The sequence below is a fragment of the Rattus norvegicus genome, chromosome 16 (genome assembly GCF_021556685.1).
Source record: "Rattus norvegicus strain SHRSP/BbbUtx chromosome 16, alternate assembly SHRSP_T2T, whole genome shotgun sequence".
NCBI lineage: Eukaryota > Metazoa > Chordata > Mammalia > Rodentia > Muridae > Rattus > Rattus norvegicus.
Genome location: NC_141549.1, coordinates 23,839,693 through 23,865,657, shown reverse-complemented (window position 1 = coordinate 23,865,657; position 25,965 = coordinate 23,839,693). Strand labels below are relative to the sequence as shown.

Sequence of the window (25,965 nt, the reverse complement as noted above, 5' to 3'; positions counted from 1 at the left end):
TCTGGATGTGCACAGAGTGCAGTCTCTTCTGGTTTCCCAGGCGTGTCCGCCTCTCTGAAGGTTTAGCTCTCCCTCCCACGGGATTTGGGTGCAGAGAACTGTTTATCCGGTCTGTTTCCTTCAGGTTCTGGCGGTGTCTCAGGCGCAGGGATCCTGCCGCTCCTGGGCCCTCCCCTACGGGAACCCAGAGGCCTTATACAGTTGCCTCTTGGGCCAGGGATGTGGGCAGGGGTGGGCAGTGTTGGTGGTCTCCTCCGCTCTGCAGCCTCAGGAGTGCCCAACTGATCAGGCGGTGAGGTCTCTCTCCCACGGGGTTTGGGAGCAGAGAGCTGCTGCGGGCCGGGATCCGCGGGTGTGGGACTTCCAGTAAACACAGGAAGTGCCCGGTCCTAGAGGAATTTTGCCTCTGTGTGTCCTGAGTTCACCAGGCAGGTTTCTTGCAGGGGAAAAGTTGGTCCTACCTGCGTTTCCAAGGCTCAAGTTTGCTCGTGGGGTACTGCCTAAGTCCTCTCCGCGGAGGCAGCAACCGGGAAGATCTGCGCCGCTCTTTCCGGGAGCCTCCGTGCACCAGGGTTCCAGATGGCGTTTGGTGTTTTCCTCTGGCGTCTGGATGTGCACAGAGTGCAGTCTCTTCTGGTTTCCCAGGCGTGTCCGCCTCTCTGAAGGTTTAGCTCTCCCTCCCACGGGATTTGGGTGCAGAGAACTGTTTATCCGGTCTGTTTCCTTCAGGTTCTGGCGGTGTCTCAGGCGCAGGGATCCTGCTGCTCCTGGGCCCTCCCCTACGGGAACCCAGAGGCCTTATACTTTTGCCTCTTGGGCCAGGGATGTGGGCAGGGGTGGGCAGTGTTGGTGGTCTCCTCCGCTCTGCAGCCTCAGGAGTGCCCACCTGATCAGGCGGTGAGGTCTCTCTCCCACGGGGTTTGGGAGCAGAGAGCTGCTGAGGGCCGGGATCCGCGGGTGTTATTTTAATATTTTTACAACAACAGATATCTATAGAAGCTGTCACTCAAATAAAAAAATATGTATCTTCTCAGCACCTCATGGAACCTTCTCCAAAATTGAACATGTACAGATACAGATCTACAACAGATACAAGAAAATACAAAAACAACAACAACAACAACAAAAGAACACCAAAATGCTTTTGTGTCTGATAAGGTCACCATGGACTAAAGTTGGACTATGTCAACAACAAAAACAATGGAAAGCCTACAATCTCATGGAAACTGAACAACTCTATGCTAAGTGACCACTGTTGAAAGAAGAAATCAAAGTCTTTCTACAATTCAATGAAAGTGAAGGCACAAATCATACAAACTTAGGGAACACAATAAAAGCAGTGCAAAAGGAAAGTTCATAACACTATGTCCCTTCAAAAGAAATGGAGAGATTTCATAATAGCAGCTAATCAGCACATATGCAATATTAAAAATAAAAACAGAAGCATACACGCTCAAGAGAAGATGGTATGAAAATTAAACATAGAAACATGGGAAACAATACAAAGAATGAACAAAACCAAGAGCTGCTTACTCAAAACCACTCTGACATGTCATTTGAAACCCATCACAAAAGCAAAGATGAAAAACTCAAGTGAGAGTGAATGCTGGCAGGTTGTGGAGCAAAGGGAACACTAATCCATCACTGATGGACGTGAAACTTTGAACAACAACTTTGGAAATCAATTGGGTGGTTTCTCACAAAACTGAGAGAAAAAAACTGTTCTACCTCAAGGGCCAGCTATAACGCTCCTGGGTGTGTAGTCATAAAGATGTCACACTGTACCAAAGAAACACTTGTCAAACTATGTTCATAGTAGCTTTGTTCATACTAACCAGAATCTGGAAACAACCTGGATGTCCCTCTACTGAACAATGAATAAAGAAAGTGATGTATGGCTCCCAAACCCCGTGGAAGGACCGGACACTTCCGGTTTTTAGCGGGAGTCCGAATCTCGTGCTCCCTGCCTCCAGTTCACTGCTCCCAAACCCCGTGGGAGAGAGAGCTCACCGCCCGGACAGGTGGGCACTCCTGAGACTGCAGAGCAGAAGAGACCACCAACACTGTCCACCCCTGCCCATATACCTGGCCCAAGAGGAACGGTCTCTGGGTTCCCGTAGATAAGGGCACAGGAGCAGCAGGTCCGCTGCATCTGAGACACCGCAGGAACCTGAAGAGACCAGCCAGATAAACGGTTCTCTGCACCCAAATCCTGGGAGAGGGAGAGCTAAACCGTCAGAGAGGCAGACATGCCTGGAAGACCAGAAAAGTCTACACTCTGCCCACATCTCTGACTCCAGAGGAAAACACCAAACGCCATCTGGGACTCTGGTGCACGGGGGGCTCCCAGAAAGGGCGGCGCAGGTCCTCCTGGTTGCTGCCCCTGAGGAGAGATCATGAGCAACACCCCACGAGCAATCTTGAGCCTCGGGACCACAGATAAGACCAACTTTTCTGCTCCAAGTGACCTGCCTGGTGAATTCAGGGCACAGGCCCACAGGAACAGCTGAAGACCTGTAGAGAGGAAAAACTACACGCCCCAAAGCAGAACACTCTGTTCCCATAACTGGCTGAAAGAAAACAGGAAAACAGGTCTACAGCACTCCTGACACACAGGCTTATAGGACAGTCTAGCCACTGTCAGAAATAGCAGAAGAAAGAAACACTAGAGATAATCTGATGGCAAGAGGCAAGCACAGTAACCCTAGCAACAGAAACCAAGACTACATGACATCATCGGATCCCAATTCTCCAACCAAAGCAAACACAGAATATCCAAACACACCAGAAAAGCAAGATCTATTTTCAATATCATATTTGATCGATACTGGAGGACTTCAAGAAAGACATGAAGAACTCTCTTAGAGAAATGCAGGAAAACATAAATAAACAAGTAGAAGCCTACAGAGAGGAATCACAAAAATCCCTGAAAGGATTCCAGGAAAACACAAACACTTGAAGGAATTAAAAATGGAAATAGAAGCAATCAAGAAAGAACACATGGAAACAACCCTGAATATAGAAAACCAAAAGAAGAGACAAGGAGCTGTAGATACGAGCTTCACCAACAGAATACAAGAGATAGAAGAGAGAATCTCGGGAGCAGAAGATTCTATAGAAAACTATCGACTCAACTGTGAAAGATAATGTAAAGCAGAAAAAGCTACTGGTCCAAAACATACAGGAAATTCAGGACTCAATGAGAAGATCAAACCTAAGGATATAGCTATAGAAGAGAGTGAAGACTCCTAGATCAAAGGACCAGTAAATATCTTCAACAAAATCATAGAAGAAAACGTCCCTAACCTAAAGGAAGAGATACCCATAAGCATACACGAAGCCTACAGAACTCCAAATAGATTGGACCAGAAAAGAAACAGCTCCCGTCACATAATAGTCAAAACACCAAACGCACAAAATAAAGAATATTAAAAGCAGTAAGGGAAAAAGATCAAGTAACATAAAGGCAGACCTATCAGAATCACACCAGAAACTGTGAAAGCCAAAAGATCCTGGACAGATGGCCTACAGACCTTAAGAGAACAGAAATGCCAGCCCAGGTTACTTTATCCTGCAAAACTCTCAATTGACATAGATGGAGAAACCAAGATATTCCAGGACAAAACCAAATTTACACAATATCTTTCTACAAATCCAGCAATACAAAGGATAATAAATGGTAAAGCCCAACATAAGGAGGCAAGCTACACCCTAGAAGAAGCAAGAAACAAATCGTCTTGGCAACAAAACAAAGAGAAGAAAAGCACACAAACATAACCTCACATCCAAATATGAACATAACAGGAAGCAATAATCACTATTCCTGAATATCTCTCAACATCAATGGCCTCAACTCCCCAATAAAAAGACATAGATTAACACACTGGATATGCAATGAGGACCCTGCATTCCCTACAGGAAACACACCTCAGAGACAAAGACAGACTCTACCTCAGAGTAAAAGGCTGGAAATCAACTTTCCAAGCAAATGGTCTGAAGAAGCAAGCTGGAGTAGCCATTCTAATATCAAATAAAATCAATTTCCAACTAAACGTCATCAAAAAAGATAAGGAAGGACACTTCATATTCATGAAAGGAAAAATCCACCAAGATGAACTCTCAATCCTAAATATCTATGCCCCAAATACAATGGCATCTACATACATAAAAGAAACCTTACTAAAGCTCAAAACACACATTGCACCTCACACAATAATAGTAGGAGATTTCAACACCCCACTCTCATCAATGGACAGATCATGGAAACACTAATTAAACAGAGACGTAGACAGACTAACAGAAATCATGAACCAAATAGACTTAACAGATATTTATAGAACATTCTATCCTAAAGCAAAAGGATATACCTTCTTCTCAGGTCCTCATGGTACTTTCTCCAAAATTGACCATATAATTGGTCAAAAAACAGGCCTCAATAGGTACAGAAAGATAGAAATAATCCCATGGGTGCTATCAGACCACCACGGCCTAAATCTGGTCTTCAATAACAATAATGGAAGAATGCCTACTTATACGTGGAAGTTGAACAATGCTCTACTCAATGATAACCTGGTCAAAGAAGAAATAAAGAAAGAAATTAAAGACTTCTTAGATTTAATGAAATCGAAGGTACAACATACCCAAACTTATGGGACACAATGAAAGCTGTGCTAAGAGGAAAACCCATAGCTCTGAGTGCCTGCAGAAAGAAACAGGAAACAGCATATGTCACCAGCTTGACAGCACACCTAAAAGCTCTAGAACAAAAAGAAGTAAATACACCCAGGAGGAGTAGACGGCAGGAAATAATCAAACTCAGAGCTGAAATCAGCCAAGTAGAAACAAATGGACACTAGAAAGAATCAAAAAACCAAAAGATGGTTCTTTGAGACAATCAATAAGATAGATAAACCCTTAGCCAGACTAACTAGAGGACACAGAGAGTGTTTCCAAATTACCAAAATCGGAAATGAAAAGGGAGACATAACTACAGATTCAGACAAAATTAAAAAAATCATCAGATCTTACTATAAAAGCCTATGTTCAACAAAACTTGAAAATCTACAGGAAATGGACAATTTCATAGACAGATACCAGGTACCGAAGTTAAATCAGGAACAGATAAACCAGTTAAACAACCCCATAACTCCTAAGGAAATAGTAGCAGTCATTAAAGGTCTCCCAACCAAAAAGAGCCCAGGTCCAGACGGGTTCAGTGCAGAATTCTATCAGACCTTCATAGAAGACCTCATACCAATACTATCCAAACTATTCCACAAAATTAAGACAGATGGATCACTAGAAAATTCCTTCTATGAAGCCACAATTACTCAAACCACACACAGACCCAACACAGAAAGAGAACTTAGACCAATTTCCCTTATGAATATACACGCAAAAATACTCAATAAAATTCTGGCAAACCGAATCCAAGAGCACATCAAAACAATCATCCACCATGATCAAGTAGGCTTCATCCCAGGCATGCAGGGATGGTTTAATATACGGAAAACCATCAACGTGATCCATTATATAAACAAACTGAAAGAAGAAAACCACAAGATCATTTCATCAGACGCTGAGAAAGCATTTGACAAAATTCAACACCCCTTCATGATAAAAGTCCGGGAAAGAATAGGAATTCAAGGCCCATATACCTAAACATAGTAAAAGCCATATACAGCAAACCAATTGCTAACATTAAACTAAGTGGAGAGAAACTTGAAGCAATCCCACTAAAATCAGGGACTAGACAAGGCTGCCCACTCTCTCCCTACTTATTCAATACAGTTCTTGAAGTTCTAGCCAGAGCAATCAGACAACAAAAGGAGGTCAAGGGGATACAGATTGGAATAGAAGAAGTCAAAATATCACTATTTGCAGATGATATGATAGTACATTTAAGTGATCCCAAAAGTTCCACCAGAGAACTACTAAAGCTGATAAACAACTTCAGTAAAGTGCCTGGGTATAAAATTAACTCAAATAAATCAGTAGCCTTCCTCTACACAAAAGAGAAACAAGCCGAGAAAGAAATTAGGGAAACGACACCCTTCATAATAGACCCAAATAATATAAAGTACCTCGGCGTGACTTTAACCAAGCAAGTAAAAGATCTGTACAAGAAGAACTTCAAGACTCTGAAGAAAGAAATTGAAGAAGACCTCAGAAGATGGAAAGATCTCCCATGCTCATGGATTGGCAGGATTAATATAGTAAAAATGATCATCTTACCAAAAGCGATCTAGAGATTCAATGCAATCCCCATCAAAATACCAATCCAATTCTTCAAAGAGTTAGACAGAACAATTTGAAAATTCATCTGGAATAACCAAAAACCCAGGATAGCTAAAACTATCCTCAACAATAAAAGGACTTCAGGGGGAATCACTATCCCTGAACTCAAGCAGTATTACAGAGCAATAGTGATAAAAACTGCATGGTATTGGTACAGAGACAGACAGATAGACCAATGGAACAGAACTGAAGACCCAGAAATGAACCCACACACCTATGGGCACTTGATTTTTGACAAAGGAGCCAAAACCATCAAATGGAAAAAAGATAGCATTTTCAGCAAATGGTGCTGGTTCAACTGGAGGTCAACATGTAGAGGAATGCAGATCAATCCATGCTTATCACCCTGTACAAAGCTTAAGTCCAAGTGGATCAAGGACCTACACATCAAACCAGATACACTCAAACTAATAGAAGAAAAACTAGGGCAGCATCTGGAACACGTGGGCACTGGAAAAAATTTCCTGAACAAAACACCAATGGCTTATGCTCTAAGATCAAGAATCGACAAATGGGATCTCATAAAACTGCAAACCTTCTGTAAGGCAAAGGACACTGTGGTTAGGACAAAACGGCAACCAACAGAGTGGGAAAAGATCTTTACCAATCCTACAACAGATAGAGTTCTTATATTCAAAATATACAAAGAACGCAAATGTTAGACTGCAGGGAGACCAATAACCCTATTAAAAAATGGGGTTCAGAGCTAAACAAAGAATTCACAGCTGAGGAATGTCGAACGGCTGAGAAACACCTAAAGAAATGTTCAACATCTTTAATCATAAGGGAAATGCAAATCAAAACAACCCTCAGATTTCACCTCATACCAGTAAGAGCGGCTAAGATCAAAAACTCAGGTGACAGCAAATGCTGGCGAGGATGTGGAGAGAGAGGAACACTCCTCCATTGTTGGTGGGATTGCAAACTGGTACAACCATTCTGGAAATCAGTCTGGAGAATCCTCAGAAAATTGGACATTGAACTGCCCGAGGATCCAGCTATACCTCTCTTGGGCATATACCCAAAAGATGCCCCAACATATAAAAAAGACATGTGCTCCACTATGTTCATAGCAGCCTTATTTATAATAGCCAGAAGCTGGAAAGAACCCAGATGCCCTTCAACAGAGGAATGGATACAGAAAATGTGGTACATCTACACAATGGAATATTACTCAGCTATCAAAAACAATACCTTTGTGAAATTCATAGGCAATGGTTGGAACTGGAAAATATCATCTTGAGTGAGCTAGCCCAATCACAGAAAAACACATATGGTATGCACTCATTGATAAGTGGATATTAGCCCAAATGCTTGAATTACCCTAGATGCATAGAACACATGAAACTCAAGATGGATGATCAAAATGTGAATATTTCACTCCTTCTTTAAAAGGGGAACAAGAATACCCTTGGCAGGGAATAGAGAGGCAAGGATTAAAACAGAGACTGAAGGAACACCCATTCAGAGCCTGCCCCACATGTGGCCTATACATATACAGCCACCCAATTAGACAAGATGGAGGAGCAAAGAAGTGTAGGCAGACTGGAGCCGGATGTAGATCTCTCCTGAGAGACACAGCCAGAATCCAGCAAATGCATAGGTGAATGCCAGCACTGAATTGAGAATAGGACCCCCATTGAAGGAATCAGAGAAAGGACTGGAAGAGGTTGAAGGGGCTCGAGACCCCATATGAACAACAATGCCAAGCAACCAGAGCTTCCAGGTACTAAGCCACTACCTAAAGACTATACATGGACTGACCCTGGACTCTGACCTCATAGGTAGCAATGAATAGGCTAGTAAGAGCACCAGTGGAAGGGCAAGTCCTGGGTCCTTCCAAGACTGAATCCCCAGTGAAAGTGATTGTTGGGGGGAGGGCGGCAATGGGGGAGGATGGGGAGGGGAACACCCATAAAGAAGGGGAGTGGGAGGGGTTAGGGGGATTTTGGCCTGGAAACTGGGAAATGGAATAACACTTGAAATGTAAATAAGAAATACATAAGTTAATAAAAAAAGAAAGTGATGTATACTCTCTTTTTTTTTTCAATTCTATACATTGACCAATGTGTCTATTATTTCAATAATATGCTTTTTTTTATTAATGTAAGCTTTTTAATAAAACTTGAAATCTGGGAAAAAAAGTTTAAATCCACTGTAATGACATGTATTCTGTGTTTTTCTACAGTTTACCATACAAAGTTATCCCTTCAACCATTTCCATGGACATAAATATCAATAATTTATCAATTAAATTAAAATACATTCATTTAATCAATTTCAGGTTAGTTTACCAAATCAACTGCAAGACCTCAACTCAAATATGAGGGATGATTCTACTACAAAAATCATAACTTTTAACAACTTATGGCATCTATAATTTATTATTTGAGTATGTGCTTAGACAATATCCCCTGTAAACTTAGCTTGGCTTAAAACTCATGAACAATATAATGTAGCAGCAGTTTGATCCAGTTCTTCCACACAGCGCCATGCTCCGAGAACTAAGACTCAGACTCAAGATATATTTACAAATACCTTGAGTATATAGTGAGGCTCTTCTCTAACTAGATCACAATTTAGAATAACTGACTATTTTAACCTACATTCTGTAACATGCCCACTTAACCATGTTCAGGTACTATGTGTCTCTCTCCTCACGTCTTCCAAGGTGAATCTCCTGCCGCATTCTATCTCAGAATTATGATTTCTCCCAGATTTTCCACTTCTTATTTACCACCTAAATAATAAGCCATCAGATTTATTATTAAAAAGTGCCATAGTCATATCGATATTAGATAATCTCTCAATAATCCCCCTTTGAAGTACAATAAATGTCTCTTTTTCAAATATAAATTGAATAAAATTATAAAAATTATAATAGTTATAAGGTGTGATATATATTTACAATGTCAAGTCCATAGTATGTGGTAATTTAAAAAAAATGTCCTATTATCTATCCTATCCTGGTGAGTTCAGAGTTCTGGATCTAAATCACATTTTATCCTAACTTGCATTAACAACCTAACACCATCTTTATAGGTCTAATAAATCTTCTTAAAAATACCAACTTAAGCTTTTATTGAGACTATGATTATCTTGTATTCAACCCCAAAAGACAACTAAGTAGAAATATTTCCTGATTAAGTAGGAAGTGCAGACAAACACTTTCAAAGTTTTTTTTTTTTTTTTTTTTGGAATTGCAAGCTACTTATAGTCTAGGTTAAATAGAAAAAGTCATCATTCTTTGGGAAATTTAATAGTTTAACCTCTGGTGATGTTATAAAATGGCATCGATGGTCATTTTTTTTTTCATGGTGGCAGATGCCTTTTTTTTTTGTTTAATTTAGAAAATACTTTATTAGTTTTTTTAATCAAACCCACGTATATAAGACCTTACATATTTAATAGTGTGTTACCCCTGTACAAATGGAAAAAACTTAAGTTCAACATTTCTAGACCAATATGGCTGTTAATTTCTGTACAGTGCCAACTCAACACAGTAAACGGGGATACTTTTTTCGAAAGTTGACAGCACAGGTAAAGTTTCAAAAAATTCAAATTATATATCTGTATATATATATATTTATATTTATATGAAAAGACCAATAATAGCAGTGTGTTATGCATCAACAGCAGCAACAGCTTTTCCAGGTTCTGCAGTCATCTGAACAAAACTGTAGAGACATCCAGCACACTCCATTAAAAAAAAAAAAGTAAAAAAAAAAAAAACCGAGAAAACAGCACAGTTCTGTTACTTTTGTGGTACCTGGCACCATTTTTTTTAAATTAGCTTCTCAATCATCATCTGGAAAGAAAACATTCTGAGCAACATCATTAAAAACAGGTCTGATAAAGCACGGTCACTACTACGTATCATAAAGCAGGTACAAGCTATTTTACATCCACAGAGGTATGATACAGTACTGTCCTACATCTATAATACTAGAGGATACAATTTAAAAGGCATTATTTGAGACTTGATTCTACTTTTTCAGCAGAGGGCCCAAAGGATGGTGTGACACAGCTTTGTAAAGAAACATACTCTAGACAGGATTTCCTTTCACTAGTGGCACACTTCTAAGGATTCATTCTCTCCATGAATGTCAGCTAAAACCATTATTAAAAAAATGAAATATCCCTAGAACAAAACCGTATAACCACCGGATTCACATGAAGATGACCTAGTGGAGACAAGCTGGACCTCACCTTACCAACAAGCTATCAAATCTGTTATGTTTAAACAGTGAGACCTCCAAGGAAGGAGATGCCAAGTAGTGCTTCAAAGCTTCGGACCACAATCAAACACAGCATCCTTTTCAACAGAAGCAGAAGCTCATCTGAATATGCTCATGGATGCTGACATCAACATTTAATCATCTCCTCACTCATCCAGGAAGAGGGGGAGATCAGTTACTACTGTAATTTATTGTGTTCAACCAAATCACCATGTTACAAAAATAGCAAGCTGCCATAATAAAAAATAAGGCTCCTCTATGCAGCACCAGATAGCATCATTTTACTTTCAAGCCTAGAAATTGCACACTTGTATATAAACCAATCGAAGATGAGGATTGAGAGTTCATCTTGGTGGATTTTTCCTTTGATGAATATGAAGTGTCCTTCCTTATCTTTTTTGATGACTTTTAATTGAAAATTGATTTTATTTGATATTAGAATGGCTACTCCAGCTTGCTTCTCCTGACCATTTGCTTGGAAAGTTGTTTTCCAGCCTTTCACTCTGAGGTAGTGTCTGTCTTTGTCTCTGAGGTGTGTTTCCTGTAGGCAGCAGAATGCAGGGTCCTCATTGCGTATCCAGTTTGTTAATCTATGTCTTTTTATTGGGGAGTTGAGGCCATTGATGTTGAGAGATATTCAGGAATAGTGATTATTGCTTCCTGTTATATTCATATTTGGATGTGAGGTTATGTTTGTGTGCTTTCATTCTCTTTGTTTTGTTGCCAAGACGATTAGTTTCTTGCTTCTCTAGGGTATAGCTTGCCTCCTTATGTTGGGCTTTACCCTTTATTATCCTTTGTATTGCTGGATTTGTAGAAAGATATTGTGTAATTTTGGTTTTGTCATGGAATATCTTGGTTTCTCCATCTATGTTAATTGAGAGTTTTGGAGGATACAGTAACCTGGGCTGGCATTGGTGTTCTCTTAGGGTCTGTATGACATCTGTCCAGGATCTTCTGGCCTTCATAGTTTCTGGCGAAAAGTCTGGTGTGATTCTGATAGGTCTGCCTTTATATGTTACTTGACCTTTTTCCCTTACTGCTTTTAATATTCTTTCTTTATTTTGTGCGTTTGGTGTTTTGACAATTATGTGACGGGAGGTGTTTCTTTTCTGGTCCAATCTATTTGGAGTTCTGTAGGCTTCTTGTATGTCTATGGGTATCTCTTTTTTTAGGTTAGGGAAGTTTTCTTCTATGATTTTTTGAAGATATTGACTGGTCCTTTGAGCTGGGAGTCTTCACTCTCTTCTATACCTATTATCCTTAGGTTTGATCTTCTCATTGAGTCCTGGATTTCCTGTATGTTTTGGACCAGTAGCTATTTCCGCTTTACATTATCTTTGACAGTTGAGTCAATGATTTCTATGGAATCTTCTGCTCCCGAGATTCTCTCTTCCATCTCTTGTATTCTGTTGGTGAAGCTTGTATCTACAGCTCCTTGTCTTTTCTTTTGATTTTCTATGTCCAGGGTTGTTTCCATGTGTTCTTTCTTGATTGCTTCTATTTCCATTTTTAATTCTTTCAACTGTTTGATTGTGTTTTCCTGGAATGCATTCAGGGATTTTTGCGATTCCTCTCTGTAGGCTTCTACTTGTTCTCTAAGGGAGTTCTTTATGTCTTTCTTGAAGTCCTCCAGCATCATGATCAAATATGATTTTGAAACTAGATCTTGCTTTTCTGGTGTGTTTGGATATTCCGTGTTTGCTTTGGTGGGAGAATTGGGCTCCGATGATGCCATGTAGTCTTGGTTTCTGTTGCTTGGGTTCCTGCGCTTGCCTCTCGCCATCAGATTATCTCTAGTGTTACTTTGTTCTGCTATTTCTGACCGTGGCTAGACTGTCCTATAAGCCTGTGTGTCAGGAGTGCTGTAGACCTGTTTTCCTGTTTTCTTTCAGCCAGTTATGGGGACAGAGTGTTCTGCTTTCGGGCGTGTAGTTTTTCCTCTCTACAGGTCTTCAGCTGTTCCTGTGGGCCTGTGTCTTGAGTTCACCAGGCAGGTTTCTTGCAGGGGAAAAGTTGGTCCTACCTGCGGTTCCAAGGCTCAAGTTTGCTCGTGGGGTACTGCCTAAGTCCTCTCTGAGGCGGCAGCAACCGGGAACATCTGCGCCGCTCTTTCAGGGAGCCTCCGTGCACCAGGGTTCCAGATGGCGTTTGGTGTTTTCCTCTGGCGTCTGGATGTGCGCAGAGTGCAGTCTCTTCTGGTTTCCCAGGCGTGTCCGCCTCTCTGAAGGTTTAGCTCTCCCTCCCACGGGATTTGGGTGCAGAGAACTGTTTATCCGGTCTGTTTCCTTCAGGTTCCGGCGGTGTCTCAGGCGCAGGGGTCCTGCCGCTCCTGGGCCCTCCCCTATGGGAACCCAGAGGCCTTATACAGTTGCCTCTTGGGCCAGGGATGTGGGCAGGGGTGGGCAGTGTTGGTGGTCTCCTCTGCTCTGCAGCCTCAGGAGTGCCCACCTGATCAGGCCTGATGTATACTTTCAAAATGGCATATTATCCCACTATTACAAACAAAGGCAGAATGAATTTTGGAGGTAAATCAATGGAACTTGAGAATATCCTCCAGAGTCCAAACAGGACATGTGTGTTATGTACTCACTTATAGATGGTTATTGGCCAAAAATACAGACACCATGCTATTATCCACAGACTCAGAAAAGCTACACAAGAAGGAATGCACAAGTGAGGATGCCTGAATCTCACTTAAAGGAGTGCATAAAGCAGTCCTAAGAGGAAGACAGAGGGAGTGAACTGAATAGAGAAGAGATACAGAGGGCTATGGGATGGGTTCGGAATCAGGTGTGGGTAAGGAAGAGGAGAGATGGATGGATGGTCCTGAAAGTGAATGGAAATCTGCAACTGACAAGGGTGAAGTTTTTTTTTTAATGAAAAGAGACAATGTGGGATACTATTCACCTACTAAAGACAAAGACATAATGACCTTTGCAGGTAAATGAATAGAACTTGAGAATATCTTCCTGAGTGACATAACCCAGACCCAAAAGACATGGATGGCGTATACTCACTTCTAAGTGGATATTAGCAATAAAGTACAGGATATCAATACTATACTCAGGACCAAAAGAAGATGAAGAAGAAAGGACCAAGAGAGGATTTTGAATCTAACTGAGAACATACCGGAAAATACTCAGAGGAGGCAGAGGAAGGAAGGAACTAGGTGGGAGTGGGTAGTTTTGAGACAACTGAGTGTTTCAGGATCGGGTCTGGGGAGATACAGGGGAGATGGCTTGACAGCCATGAAAATGAATGGATAGCTGCAGCTGGCAGGGGTGGAGAGGTCAAAAAAATTCACTTGGTCATCACATTAGATGCTGATAAAGCTGTTGATAAAATCAAGCACCCCTTCATGTTAAAAGTCTTAGAGACCTCAGTGATCAAATTTGCATACCTGAACCAGCCAATAAACACTAACAACTTATATGCAGAGAAACTTAAAACCAGAGAGTAAGCAAAGCTGCCCACATACAAAAGAGACCTCACAAAATCTACCAAAGTACACCTACACCAAAGGTGATAAACCTTTACAGAAAAGTGTCTGAATACAAGATTAACTCAAAAAACCAGCAGCCCTTCCTCATGCAACAGTTAAAAGGGATAAGAAAAATTTAGTCAAGCAAAACCCTTTACAGTAACCACAGATAACATTAAATAGCCCAGTACAACTCTAATCAAGCTACTTAAAGACCTGCCTGTCAAAAACTTTATGTCTCTGAAAAAGGAATTAACAGGACATCTGAAGATGGAAAGGTCTCCTATACTACAGATGGATAGGATTAACAAGGTGAAAATGGCCATCTTACAAAAAGCATCTTCACAGTCAATGCATTTCTCTTCAAAATTGCAAGACCATTATTTACAGACCTTGAAAGAGCAATTCTTTAAAAAACAAAAAACCCATGATAGCTGATAGATACATAGATGATAGATAGATAGATGATAGATACATAGATAGATAGATAGATAGATAGATAGATGATAGATAGATAGATATCTTGAATAATTAAATAATTTTTGGAGGTATCATCATCCCTGATATCAAGACATATCACAGAGCAATCATAACAAAAGCTGTATAGAATTAGTATAGAAACAAAAAGTTGACCGATGGAATCAAATCAAAGAAAAAACACACATACCTACCAACACATGATTTTGACAAAGGCAAAACCACACAATGGGGAAAATAGGAAAGTTTCTTCAACAAATGGTGCAGGTGTAACTGTATGTCTGCATGAAGAAGAATGCAAATAGATCTGTATTTCTCAACCTGCACAAAACTCAAGTTCATGTGGATGAAAGACCTTGACATTGAAGCAGAAACTTCAATATACTGAGGACATCGGTACAGTAGACAATTTCCTGAACAGCACACCACTGTCCCAGCCTCTGAGATCAATGATTGATAAATGGGGACTCACAAAACTTAAAAACCTCTGTAAAGCAAAGGACACCATCAAAAGGACAAAAGAGAAGCCTACATTTTGGGAAAAGATCGTCATCAGTCTTACACTTCCAGAGAAATAATGGTTAAAATATATAAAAAGCCCAAAAAGTTAGACAGCAATAAACCAATCTGAATATGGTGTACAGTGGTAAACGAAGCATTCCCAGCCGAGGATGCTCAGGAGGCCGAGAGACATCAAATGCTCATCTTCAGTCATCACTGAATGCAGATCAGAAGGACCCTGAGTCCATCCTACACCAGTCAGAGCAGCCAGAATCAAAACCTCAAGTGACAGCCATGCTGACAAGGATATTGAGCAAAGGGAACATTCCTCCATTGTTGGTGGGAGAGACATTAAAATCCCTTTTCTTTTTTTTTTCTTTTTCTTTTTTTCAGAGCTGGGGACCGAACCCAGGGCCTTGCGCTTGCTAGGCAAGTGCTCTACCGCTGAGCTAAATCTCCAACCCCTAAAATCCCTTTTGAAAAGCAATTTGGCGGGTTTTTTTTTTTTTTCAAAAATTTTGAAATAGTTTTTACCTTAAGACACAACTATGTCAATCATGGGCATATACCCCAAACTTGCTCCACCATACCACCCAAGCACACTTGCTTAACTATGTTCATAAAACCTCTCCTTGTAATAGCCATGGACAGGAGACAACTGAAAAACTGATTAAGGAAATGTGGTATATTTGCACAATGAAATAATACTCGGCTATGAAAAACATGGAATTTGAGAAAATTGCAGGCAAATGAATGGGATTGGCAAACATCATATTGGATGAGGTAACTGAAACCGAGAAGGACAGGCATGGTATGTACTCACTTAAAGGTGAGGACCTTAGCAGCCATAAATTACAGAATAACCAGGCCACAGGGCACAGACCTAAAGAAGCTAAGTAATGAGGGCCCAAGGGAAGATGCGTGAATCTCACTCAGGAGGGAAAATGAAATAGATATCAGGATTCGATTGAGGGAGGGAAATTTGTAGGATGGGGAGGGGAACTAAGGTGCAGAGCAGGTGTGGTGTGGGAGCTGGGACAGAAGATACCAGTGGAGAGGCATCTCTGTGGTGAAACAAAGACCAGGAACCATGGGGGCTCTTAGCAGTCTATCTGTGGAGCTGAGACTTGCAGAGCCTACTAGCAGCAGGTGATATGCAGCTTTCAGTGGTCATCTTCTGTACACAGGGGAGACTTCCAGGAGAAGGAGGAGAACACCAAAGCACTCAGAAAAACATCAACCCAAAATTTATCCTACCACCAAGATATGCAGGTTAAAATGGAACGGACATTAAGGAGATACCAAACCAATAACTGGACCAACTTGAGACCCACCCTGTGGGAGAGAGCCAGTCTTTGACTCCATTAATGATATTTTGCTATGCTTGCAGACAGAAGCTTTGGATAATTCTTCTGAGAGTCTTCATCAAGCCCTGGATAGAAACAGATGTACACACCCACAGCCAAATAAATATCAGGTGGGGGTTGGGGCGTCTTGTGAAAGAGTTGGGGGAAGGATATTGAATTCAAAGGAGGACAGTGCCATTGAAGGTTCAGAAACACAACAAGAAAACCTACAGATTAACCAACAGGGGCCCATGAGGGCTCACAGGGACTGAACCACCTATCAAAGAGCACGTCAGGGCTGCACATAGACCCCATATTCAGAGGTAGCAGACGTGCAGTTTCACGTGCTCTTCATGTGGACTCCTGGTTTACTGAAGTGAGGGCAGGTTCTCATTCTGTTGCCTGCATTTGGATTCCTTTCTGCTAGCTGGGCTGCCTTGTGTGGTCACAGTAGGAGAGGAGCTAAAATGTCCGCACTATTTTATCTAGGGTGAATAAGACCAGCTACAATATAGTAAATTTATATATGATATAAAAAATCTTACCTTCCAAAAATCTTACATGCTTCACTTCCTTTTTATGTGCTGGTTTTCTTGCACTGTGGCGTAGATTTATAAGTTATGGTTATTGTACTATTCATAGGAAAAACATTTAGCGAGCATTTGAAGACCTTTATATTTCAGTCCCCAGTATCTTAGTTTAGATGTTCACAAACAATGTTTTTTGAAACCGGATCTCACTATGTAGCCATGCTGGTCTGAAACCCACGCCATAGACCATGTTGTACTTAACTCACAAAGGTCTGTGGGTCTCCTACCTCCCACAGTCTGGGATGTAATTCATGGAACTACAGGTCTAGTCAAACAATTTTGAATTTATTTTTCAGCAATTCACTATGACTGTTGACTGGTATCCTTGCGACTTTCTCAAGAGAAAACATGAGGCATGGTTAGCTTTTAAATAGAACACAAACTAAAAGGCTCAAGCATGCATACAAACAATCAATCAATCAATCTTTCTCTCTCTGACTCTCTCTCTCTCTGTCTCTCTCTCTCTCTGTCTCTCTCTTTCTGTCTCTCTCTCTGTCTCTCTGTCTCTGTCTCTGTCTCTGTCTCTGTCTCTCTCTCTCTCTCTCTCTCTCTCTCTCTCTCCTCCCTCCCTCTTAAAAACTCTAAAGAGAATATTTGCCTTGCTCAGGGATGTATGGCAGTAGACTCTTAGGGAACACTAGGAGGAAAGATTCCAGGTCTGCAAGGAGATAAGAACCCCAGAGGACAAACAACAAAGTGAAATAACCTGGACGCCTGGGGCTCTCAGAGGCTGAACCACCAACCACAGAACATACACGGGCTGGACTCACACCTTCCCACTCATATGTAGCAGAAGAGCAGCTAGGTTTTCATATGGGTCCCAGTCAACTGGGATGGGGCCTATCAAAAAGCTGTTGCTTATACATGGGATACCTCCTTCTAGCTGAGTTGCATTGTCTGACCTTGGAGAGAGAGGAAGTGTCTACCCTTGCAGAGACTTGAAGTGCCAGGGTGTGGGGATACATAGGGGATCCATGACTGCTCGGAGGTGAAGGGGAAGGGGAACCGGAAAGGACTGTGGAATAGGGAGACTGAGACAGGGTCAGTGAGTTTGATGTAAAATGAATAAGAAAAAATAAAATTAAATATTTCAAAGAGCATTAAGTTTTGAAAGGAGAGTGAGCTCTCTCTAGAAAGGCTCACCTTAAAGCACAGATCTGTTGTCTGGAAATAATGGCTCAACATAAACATTAGGTAAACATGTGTACTAAACAGGGATTTTCAGCATAATAATTTTATTTCATATGGAAGGGAATATAGCTTTGTAAGATCAATTTTTTTAGAGCTAAACATTCACAAAATCTAGGAGAAGATTTATAATTCTAAAATACCAGAATATGTGGAAGGAAATGAACTATTTATATATCCACATTAAAAGCTCCATCTGAAATGTGACACAAAAATGTCTTGGACTGCAATATCACCAACATTGCTAGTTAATTACGGGATGAAAGTTTACCGAACACCTCCTAGCAAAAGGTAGTTTTCTACTGCATTGGACATTTCAAACAGATCATTAGGAAACACTATTTATTACCTGTGATTATGTAACATATAATTCTAAAGATATGGCTTATACTGTCATTTTTAAGGTCAGAAATTATAAAATTTCAGACTCAGGGACTGGGGGTGTTTATTCATGGTAGAACATTTGCCAATGACACACATGACCTTTAATTCAGTGGCAAACTGTGTCAAAATAAAAAATACTGAAGTGGACCAACAGCTGATCTAGCTTATTCTTTGTCTTGGTTCATGACTCACGAACTGAACTACTGAGCTATGTAGCACTCCTGGTACTGCTGTTCTTTTGTTGTGTTGGAACAGTCTCTTTTCTAGCTCATATTTCGTGTGTAATAAGCTTTCTAAATATTTCTCTGAGTTTTTCAAATCATTTAATATCATATTAATATTCCTGACTTAAGCAATTCTCACCATCAAGAACAACACTAAGACTGTAGAAGAGAAGAAACTGTACCTGTTTGACACTTGCACGGCCTGTGCATCTGTACTCATTGATTCTAAGAAGTTTATCATTTCAGTCTGATTTTCATATGTTGCAAGTTGCAGTGGTGTCAAGCCATACTGTAAAGAAAACAATATTACATTTTATAAAACAACTTGTTTCTCAACTGAAAGTTCATCACAGATTTTGTGAACATAAACACACACTGTACTGAGTCACAAGGCATCATTTTTCCTACAACACCTGCTGTGCTTTCCACACACAGCTCTCTTCTTCCCTTTGACACATCTTTTGTCTACACAACACTGCATATGAACACCAATCCCTTCCAGAATTTTCCCCAAACACTCAATGGTTCCAATTTTCTTAGCTCCAAAGACTAGGACCTCCATGGACACAACCCCAAAATATAAAGTTTGGTATGCCCCTGTTGAAGGAGTGTGCTCAAGAGGTATCTGGAGCAGAGTTTCTCAATCTGCACTCCAAATATATTTCTTTTCTAAACTAAAAATTATCTCCCAAGGGCAATAGCATCTTCTATGAATACCAAAACTTTTGAAAATCATAAAAATGTTTTGTATATTTTCTCAATGATCAGATTTTCTAATTTGCCTGACACCTCTCTCCTTTCCCAGTCTGCCCTCATCCCTGAGCCAAACACACATCAATACCTTCTTAGCAGCAACCCAGTTCTATATATTCTATAATCATTAAACTTGAAATGTATTTCTTTTTCTTGTTGGTGTAGATGTGATGTGATGTGTGTGTGTATGTGTGTGTGTGTGTCTGTGTGTGTCTGTGTGTGTCTGTGTGTAATCCTAAAGCCTATAATCTTGAATTTCAAACTTAAAGTCAACGCTGAGACAAAATATGCTATTCTGTGGGTTTTTTGGCACTAATTATAAATACACACACACACACACACACACACACACACACACATATTTAAAGAGAAAAAGCGTTCCTCTGAACACATTCAGTGAGAATGCTTGAGGTTCTGCATGTAGAAAATAGGTCTGAGTGTCCCAGCTAGAAGTAGCTAGAAGTGCATTGGGAATGAAGTTGAATGACCTTTACCTCTGTTTTGGCTTCAATATCTACGTTGTACTCCAGGAGCATCTTTACAATTGCTATGCTGCCCCTGGAAATGGCATGGTGAAAGGCTGTATTCCCACTGTAATCCATCAAATTTGGATTAGCATTGTGCCTGAGCAATACACAAACACAATGTGTGTTGTCCCGCTGCGCAGCCTGTGGAAATTGTACAAAGAAATACATCTTCACTTCAAGGAAGCCAAGGGAGACATTTCTACAATGGCACTGAATAGTTTCTCTGAAATCAGACAGAGTTTTAGTTATTCATATTTTCCCTCCATTTTGACACAAGGTCTTCTTAAATACTCCAGGCTTGACTCATTTAATGATCTCCCCACCACATCTTTTTCCAAGTGGTAGAATTAAGGGGTTCTACCAACCCACCTAGATGTCCTAAGCACTCAGGTCTGTGCTGGTTGGCTGTCACAATGCAGAGATTGCTTGTTTGCTTAGATTTTGTTCTTTTTGCCAATGTGATACATGCTTAATACACCTGGAAAGATCCTCACTTGAGGAATTGGACTGGCCTCTGGGGCACTGTGTGGAACTATTTTTTTTTTATTTAGACAGAAGTAGGAAAGCCCAAGGTCTTGTGGTAGGGGCATGCCTGAGTTCAAAGTTGTATAAAAAAAAGCTGAGCAAACCTGGGTAAAAGCCATGGAAAGCTGCATTCTCCCCTGATCTCTAGTTTAGTTCTTCCCCCCAGTTCCTGATTTGAGTTCCTGACCAGGTTTCCCATGAGGATCAACTGGGATGAATAAATGTAAGCTAAATAACTTTTTCCTCTCCTGAGTAAGTTTTGGTCTGTGTTTTCTCACAACAACAGAAACCAAACAAGGACACCTCTAATCCATTTCATACCAAAACAGTTGGCCTGTAGCTACCTTAATCAACGGTGTGCAGCCTTCATCATCCTGGATGTTAATGTTGGACTTATTTTCTAATAACAGTGTCACTACATCTGGATGGTTGTGGGCACTCGCATAATGCAGCGATGTCCTGCAAATTGAAAACACATTTAGCAACATCTCTGAATTCCCAGTAAGACTATCATCACCTGTAAGTACTACATAATATGAAGGTGATTTCTATCTGATGGAAGAAAGTAACTACAATGTTCTTATTTATTGAGGTCTACTCGAATGTTCATTTACTGTGCTAGGGATATGGTACATGACTCTTCCTATTTAAGGCAGGTGTTCTATCCTGACCTTCTTCGCTGCTCAAAGCAGCCTGTCTGAATCCTAGAAAAGTTCCCAAATTGATCTCAGCTTGAATTTAAATCATACTCTAATATCTGGAACTTACTAGTTACTCCTCGGTATTTTCAGGAGCTCCATGACTCCATGTCCCCATCCAAGGGATGAACATTAAACATATATTAATAGGGGCTACTCTGATGTTTCAGTTCGAATGGGGAAGAAATCTGCTACAACACTACAAGCATTTCCAGCTCCTGAGAGCTCAGCATTTCCTGATCATGGTAATGATTTCTCTTCCTAGTGATAACAAACAGAACTATTCTGTGAGAGAAAAACAGGATTTTATCAGCAGTACACATAAAAAAATTCATATAAAAGAAGTTTACATTTCTTAATCCTCCTATCTTATCCATTGTGGTTACCTTCATTTTCATTCACATTTTACCCTCTCTAAGAATGGAAGGTCATTTATCCTTTTTATTATTTTACAACTATAATTAGCAATACTTTTAGCACTTTACAAAATTAAAGGTAATTATCATGCAACCCATTGTGGCCTACATTAAACAAAATATGTCACAATCAACAGGTAAGTGGCAATTTTACCGGTCACTTGCATCTATGTACATTTTTAACAGTGAACAAAAATGTAAGCCCTCAGTCCTCAATACTTTCTTTTATTTTTATTTTCACATTTCATTTTTTATGCCCATATGTAACACTTCTATACTCGGTATAGAAACCAGGACCTCATGCTTTGCCGTATATTGATCAATGTGCCCATGGACTCACACCAAAATCAGGTAAATATTGCTACAAGGTAATAACCTATCGTGGCATAGCTGCCTTGCTTGAGATTCATAGAGTTTCAGTAAAATGAAAGGAGGGTTCCAAAGAGTAATGTTCATTTCATGTTATATTTAAATTTATAGAATGTAAGGAAGCTTGACTGGGCAGAGAAATGAAGTTTTACAAATGGGAAGATCTTGAGAGATATTAGAACGTGTATTCTACACAGGGGATATCTAAGTTACATGTGGGGAATAAATGGACTGACAGAATGAAAAATTACCATTGGACAATTCAGTGTTTTTAAAGAAAATATTCAATGAACAGAAGAATATTTTAAAACTAAACTTCATTCTTGTATTCTTTATATGAAGCTCCACCTTAAAGACTAATTAACATCTTAGAATAACAAAATGATCAAGAAGCATGTGAACTAGGGAAAATATGCTGGTGTGTCATCGATTCCCCTTCAACCATAAAGACAGGATATAAGAATGAGGTGCTAACCTTTAAAAGTCTTGGAAAAATCAGGAATTCAAAGCTTACTATAAACATAGGAAAAGCAATATACAGCAAACCAATAGCCTACATCAAACTAAATTGAGAGAAAGTTGAAGGAATACCACTAAAATCAGGGAGTAGTCAAGGATGCCCCCTTAAACAAATTCAGCAAAGTGGCTGGATACAAAATTAACTCAAACAAATCAGTAGCCTTTCTCTATTCAAAGGATGAATAGGCTAAGAAAGGAATTAGGGAAACAACACCTTCAGAATAATCACAAATAAAATAAAATAACCCAGTGTGACTCTAACCAAGCAAGTGAAAATCCTGTTCGGTAAGAACTTCAAGTCTCTGAAGAAAGAATAGAAGATCTCATAAGATGGAAAGATCTCCCATTCTCACAGATTGGCAGGATTAACATTATAAAATTGGCCATCTGTCCAAAAGCAATCTACTGATTCGACGCAATCTCCATCAAAATTCTAACTCCATTCCCCATGGAGGTAGAAAGAGCGATTTGGAAATTCACTTGCATTAACAAAAAAACAGGATCCTGAGAACTATACTCAACAAGAAAAAAAAAATTCTGGGGGAATCACCCTCCCTAACCTTAAGCTGTATTACAGAGCAATAGTGATAAAAATGTTATGATACTGGTACAGCGATAGGCAAGTAGATCAATGGAATAGAATAGGAGACCCAGAAATGAACCCATACACCTACCTATGGTCATTTGATTTTTAACAAAAGAACTAAAACCATCTAGTGGGTAAAAGATAGCTTTTTCAACAACTGGTGCTGAATCAACTGGCACTCAGCATGTAGACTGCAAATCAAACCTTTCTTATCACCCTGTACACAGTTAAAATCCAAGCAAATCAAGGATCTCCACATAAAACCAGATATACTCAACTTAAAAGAAGAAAACATGGGGAAGAGCCTAGAATACATGAGCCTGGAATACTTGGGAAAATTTCCTGAACAGAACAGCAATAGTTTATTCTCCAAGATCAAGAATCAACAAATGGGACCTCATCAAATTGCAAAGCTTCTGTAAGGCAAAGAGTACTGTCATTAGAAAACAATGGCTACTAACAGATTGGAAAAGATTTTTATGAATCCTACATCTGATAGAAGGCTTACATCCAATATACACATAGAATTCAAGTAGTTGGACTCCAGAGAATCAAATTACTTTATTACAAAAAGGGGAGCAGAGCTAAACAAAGAATTCTCAATTGAGGAATATCAAATGGCCAAAAAGAACCTAAAGGACTGGTCAACATCTTTAGTCATCAGAGAAAATGCAAATCAGTACCACCCTGTGATTCAACGCCACACCAGTCACAGTGGCTAAGATCAAAACTCAGGCAACAGAGGTAGGCGAGGATTTGGAGAAGGAGGAACACTCCTCCTTTGTAGGTGGGAGAGCAAGCTGGGACAACTCTGGAAATCTGTTTGGAGGACCCAGCTTTACACACTCCTGTGCATATACACAAAAAGGGCTCCAACATAAAACAAAGAAACATATTCCATTACATTCACAACAGCCTTATTTACAATAGCCAGGAGCTGGAGAGAACCCAGATGTCCGTTCATCTAAAGAGTTCACATGGAAAGACCCCTGGCTTCAACTGCATATGTAGCAGAGGATGGCCTTGTTGGGCACCAATAAGAGGAGAAGCCCGTGGTCCTGCCAAGGCTCTAGCCCCAGTGGAACGGAATGCTAAGGCAGGGAATCCGGAAGGAGTGGGCAAACGGGTGGGGGTGAACCCTCATATAAGAGGAGGAGGGACGATGAGCAAGGGGGTTCATGGTAAGAACCCACACACACACAGAGAAAAAGGAATGAGGGGCTGGGGTAGTTGTTAAAACTCAATTGGTAAAGCATTTGTCCTGAAAACCTGACTGCTGATCTTGGGATAAGGGGATCCGCAAAGCTCACTTGCCTACAAGTGTGAGGATCAGTGTGCTCCAAGACAGTAAATAAAGCACACCATGGACTTGCTTGAGTGGAGTCTCCAGAACAGAGGGACGATGGGCTGGAACCCACAGGGAGGCCTGCTTGCCTGAGCTCAGGCCTTAGAACCCCATGGTGGTACAACATAACTAGCAGTCGACATTGTCTCTGACCACCACACCCTAAGCTCCACACGTGTGGGGCACAGGAAGTGAGATGAGGACAATCTCTGTCCTTCACATGTGTATCGATGTAAAAACAACAGTACAGAAGGTGATTACATGGGAGCATGGTCACAGTTCCAGTTCTAAATGTCTTTGATCCATTATTATTTTATACTATATTATTATATTGTATCATATACATTATATTATATTATACATTATTATATTACATCATATTATGTATTAAGAAAGTCGTCATAGAATCAGGGGGAGTGGGAAGTCGGGTGGAAGAGGCAGGACAGGACATAACATTGAAATGTAAATGTATGAACTATCTAATAAAAATGAAAAAACAGAAAACAACAACAACAACAAAGAAGAAAGAAAATCTAGATAGGGGTCTTGGCAATAACAGCTCTAGTTTTGTTTAGTAGAGAACTCAGTTTGATTGCTAAGACACACAGGGCAGCTCACAACTGTCTATAGCTGCAGTTCCAGGGGATCCTGCACCAGGTTCTATCACAATGGTACACAGAAAATACACAGAGGCAAAACAACGGTATTTATGTGTGTGAGTGTGTGTGTCTTTTTGTATGTTTACAAAATGTAAGAGTTAACATAAGAATAAAATTATGTAGTTTCATTAAGGCCTAGGAGCTGCTGTTCCACAGTGTGGAGGTCTCATACGACTAAGAGCATTTAGCAGGTATAAAACCCAGGGGTCCCCAGTGAAAATGAGCCTATGTATGACCACTCTCTACCCTCAGATTGTAGCCCTGGAAGTTGATTTGTCTTCCTCCTTAGCCCTGAGTGTCCCTAACAGTTCCTACCCTCCTCCTTTTACTCCCCTCATCAATTTGAAGCCCCATTACCTGCCCCTCCAATCAGATTCATCCACATGATGATGGCACTCATGGATCATACTTTCAATTTTCTCCACGTCCCCAACACAGGCCGCTCTTTGTAATCGACCCACGGGATCATACCCGATCAGATAGAGGGGAAATTTCGTCGTTTTCTTTTGACGCAGGCATCCAAAACCAGGACAGGAGCGCCACAGACGGGTGTACCAGCGTCCCCTTCTGGGGAACTTCAATGCCAGAGCATCATATTCAAAATCTTCCTCCATTATGGAGCTCTAGGGCCGCCCAGGACCTTCTTACCCTCTATTCCCTCCCATTTAGCTAATCTCCACCTCCCAAATTATACGATAAGAGTTTGCTAAAATCACCAATTCTTGCCAAAGAAGTGTAGGCAAGACCTGCTCGTTCAGGGTTAACTGAACTATACTTCATCACCTAGTAACACAGCTGCACTGGCACCACCATAGTGACATGCTCTGAGCTCACAATGG

General features: G+C 40.5%; 1 protein-coding gene across 1 annotated transcript in view; it reads right to left on the bottom strand.

Moving 5' to 3' along the window:
• The window catches only part of LOC134482360 (mucin-16-like), a 55,446-nt gene extending 29,676 nt beyond the window's left edge, over window positions 1–25,770 (bottom strand). The window contains exons 1-5 of the mRNA XM_087589380.1: window positions 25,484–25,770; window positions 20,879–20,993; window positions 19,977–20,150; window positions 18,912–19,018; window positions 16,889–16,941 (exon numbers count right to left, since the gene is read on the bottom strand). Coding sequence (XP_087445506.1) covers window positions 16,889–16,941; window positions 18,912–19,018; window positions 19,977–20,150; window positions 20,879–20,993; window positions 25,484–25,740 — 706 coding nt within the window. The 5' untranslated portion in view covers window positions 25,741–25,770. The remainder of the gene's footprint in view (window positions 1–16,888; window positions 16,942–18,911; window positions 19,019–19,976; window positions 20,151–20,878; window positions 20,994–25,483) is intronic.
• Window positions 25,771–25,965: the final 195 nt, after the last annotated feature.